The sequence below is a fragment of the Pseudomyrmex gracilis genome, unplaced genomic scaffold (genome assembly GCF_002006095.1).
Source record: "Pseudomyrmex gracilis isolate BER0280 unplaced genomic scaffold, ASM200609v1 scaffold_314, whole genome shotgun sequence".
Classification (NCBI taxonomy): domain Eukaryota; kingdom Metazoa; phylum Arthropoda; class Insecta; order Hymenoptera; family Formicidae; genus Pseudomyrmex; species Pseudomyrmex gracilis.
In genome coordinates this window covers 55,061-58,367 of record NW_018020898.1, presented here as the reverse complement: position 1 = coordinate 58,367, position 3,307 = coordinate 55,061, and the positions used below count along the sequence as shown (strand labels likewise).

The following is a 3,307-nucleotide window of genomic DNA, read 5'->3' as shown; positions in this document are numbered from 1 at the left end:
TTTACAAGGTGAAAAAAGATGACAGATGTTTTTTTAATATATTTTAATAATTTTGCGCAAGAAAAAAGTTACTTGTTTATCTCTTGAGAATTGACCTTATCCCATCAACCAAGTCTTATTAAACAAAAGTAACTGTTTGTATATAATATTATCCTGAAAAAAAAAAAAAAATAGAATTTATATAAGATATATTTCTCTCTTTCTTACTTACACGCACGATTTAATGTTAACTGTTGTTAACAAAGTGTAATATTCGTGGCTCATACTTTTTTACAACCGCTTATAAACTCCTCTCTGGTTATTACGCCGTCTTTATTTGTATCCATTTTTTCAAAGAATTTATCTACTTGTCTGTTAATCGCAAATTGCATGTTGTGTGCATTTTGCATTTCGTAAATCGCAGATATTATAGTCAACATCTCTCGTCTCGTGATTTGACCGTCTCCATTCAAATCGTAGAATCTGACAAACATTAACGCTTCAAGTAACGCTTTTTTGCTATTTTTATTATATCGATTTAGATTATGTACGAAGAAACGTCTTCATTTTTTTTAATTGACTTTAATTCTCTCTCTTCTCTTACTAAATTTATTTCTTTTGTTTTAGGAAGAATGTGTAAAATATTGCTTCTAAGTCTTTTATATGCGATTAAAAATTAAATTAATTTTATAACAAGAGAAATATATAAGATTTTACGAGCCATTCGCAGGATGTTTGAGCGGAAACTGTGCGTATATATATATATATATATACGCACAGTTTCCGCTAAAACATCTAATATATATATATATATACATACACATGTAACGAATTCAACTTGTAAATTTTTACAAGTGAGTGTTTTTTTAATTGAAATCTCAATTCTTAAATTCACACAGGATGCTGGATTTGCATCTCACATATGAGAGACCCCGGAGAGAGCCCGAAGCATCCCGTATGAATTTAAGAATTGAGATTTCAATTCAAAAAACACTCACTTGTAACAATTTACAAGTTGAATTCGTTACATGTATATATATATATATATATATATACGCACAGTTTCCGCTCAAACATCCTGCGAATGGCTCGTAAGGCCTTATATATTTCTTGTTATTAATTTCAACGAGCCTTAAGTCATAATTGTTTTAAATTAATTGTACATTTGAAAACACCTCCAAATTGTAGTTGTTTTTTTTTTTTTTTTTAAAAAAACGAAACAATTCCGGAATAACGAATAGAAACCAGTAGTAGTAAAAGTGAGATAAATCACCTAAATATCCAAGAGAGCTTTTGATCCACACTGCCATTGACGATTAACGCTATGGTTTCAAGAAGATCGCTGAAGCTGATGATGCCGTCGTTGTCTTTATCGAAGCTGTTGAACACAATGTGCACGTACATAGCCGAGTCACCTAACGGAAACAGTTTAGCATATACAGACTTTAGATCGCTCATCATTACCCATCCTCTAGGACATAGCTGCTTGAAGCCGCGATACAGTCTGCGTATCTCGTCCTTGGAGAAGCCAGTGCGCCAATTTAGAGTGGATAGTTGTTCAGGGAAAACGTACAACGAATGTTTGTCATCTTCCTGAATGCTTTCTACAAAAAATGTGATCAATTGTACAGTGACATATACAGTAAAATTACTAATTATTGAAATATTTTAACGCGCAATTGTTTATACGAGTCAATTTTATTGATACAAATGTTTCAAAAACATTTTAATTTAAAAAAACTGTTACGTATACAACTGTATACGTAACAGTTTTATATATGAAACAGTTGTATACGTAACAGTTTTTTAAATTAAAATGTTTTTGAAACATTTGTATCAATAAAATTGACTTGTATAAACAATTGCGTTAAAATGTTGTTACATATACAGTACAATTACTAATTATTGAAACATTTTAACGCAAACCGGTAAAAAATTTTCCATGTATAAAATTGTATGGACATATTCGGCACACATATAAATTTGTATAATTAGATATAATAATTTTAATTTGTGTATAAGTATATACGATTATATATCAAAAAAATTTTTTTAAATATAGTAAAAATATAGTTTTATATAATTTTTTGTATCTAACATGATACTAATAGAGTTATTTTGTAATTTGATATGGAATATCTCTGAAGCCATTCTTTAAAAAAAAAAAATTCTCCGTATATAAAATTGCATGGACAATATTCGGCACATAATAAATTTGGATAATTAAATATAATAATTCTAAACAATTAAGACTTACAATATAATATAATAATTCTAATTTGTGTATAAGTATATATATGAAAAATTTTTTACCGGGAGTTGTTTATACAAGTCAATTTTATTGATACAAATGTTTCAAAAACATTTTAATTTAAAAAACTGTTACGTAATAATTAACTTTAATTGTTTTATTATTTCGTGACGTACCGCTAATTTTCTGAATGTTTTCTTTCACTTTTTTCAAACTGCGCTGCATCTTTATTGATAAGTTAGGACGGCGTAGAGACTCGCAGTCGTCTCTGCTATCGTCACTGTCGCGACTTGACATTCGAAAGAGTTCAAAAAATACAAGAAACGTATTCATGTATTGACAAGAAGAACTTTAGTGAATTTCGTTGGCAATCAATGCTTTTTAGCGTGCGTGAAGACAAACTGACGCGTGTGAAGCAGCCGGCTGCAGTTTTAAGGAAGTCAGCAGTAGTCAAAATATTTAGACAATTTACCGCTGCGTGTCTGCTAATCTCAACGAGCGAAGCGACGTACAAGCGCATATTTAGAGTCCGGATGATTTTAGATTCGGCGAACACTCTGACTCCGTCTTCATAATTTTTCAAAAAAGGAAGGTCAAAGGGCCAATAAGAGCCTCAACACGGATGTTAGTGTGTAACAATTAAGGATTTATTAATATTTGAAAGTAACGTTTCGATCCTAAATTTGGATCATCTTCAGACAAACGTTTGTACAAAAAAAAATATATATATACATATATATATAAAATGCATGTATAAATAAAAAATTAATATTAAAGACTATTAGATTATTTAAAGACTGCTTTCGGCATGGAAAAGTGACAGTCGCACAATTTTATCATTATTTTTACTGGACTCCCGGGAAAAAATGGATTAAATCTAAATAGATCTAATTTAAATCTAACAAGATAAAAAAAATGAAAAACTAGATCTAATTAGATCCAAATAAGATCTAAATAGATATAAAGTAGATCTAAATAGATATAAGTAAATCTATGTAAATTTACACTTTATTTATCATTAGATCTACTTTAGATCTACTCAGATCTACTATATTAGATCTATTCAGATCTGCTTAG

At 29.4% G+C, this 3,307-nt stretch overlaps 1 protein-coding gene across 1 annotated transcript; it reads right to left on the bottom strand.

The window, feature by feature from the left end:
* Nucleotides 1–17: 17 nt before the first annotated feature.
* On the bottom strand, nt 18–2,748 carry LOC109860020 (Kv channel-interacting protein 1-like). The gene is made up of 4 exons (XM_020438852.1): nt 2,407–2,748; nt 1,253–1,583; nt 267–462; nt 18–153 (listed from the first exon to the last, which is right to left on the bottom strand). The coding sequence occupies exons 1-4, from the start codon at nt 2,561–2,563 to the stop codon at nt 97–99; spliced, it is 741 nt and encodes a 246-aa protein (XP_020294441.1). The 5' UTR covers nt 2,564–2,748; the 3' UTR covers nt 18–96.
* Between the last annotated feature and the right edge of the window lie 559 nt (nt 2,749–3,307).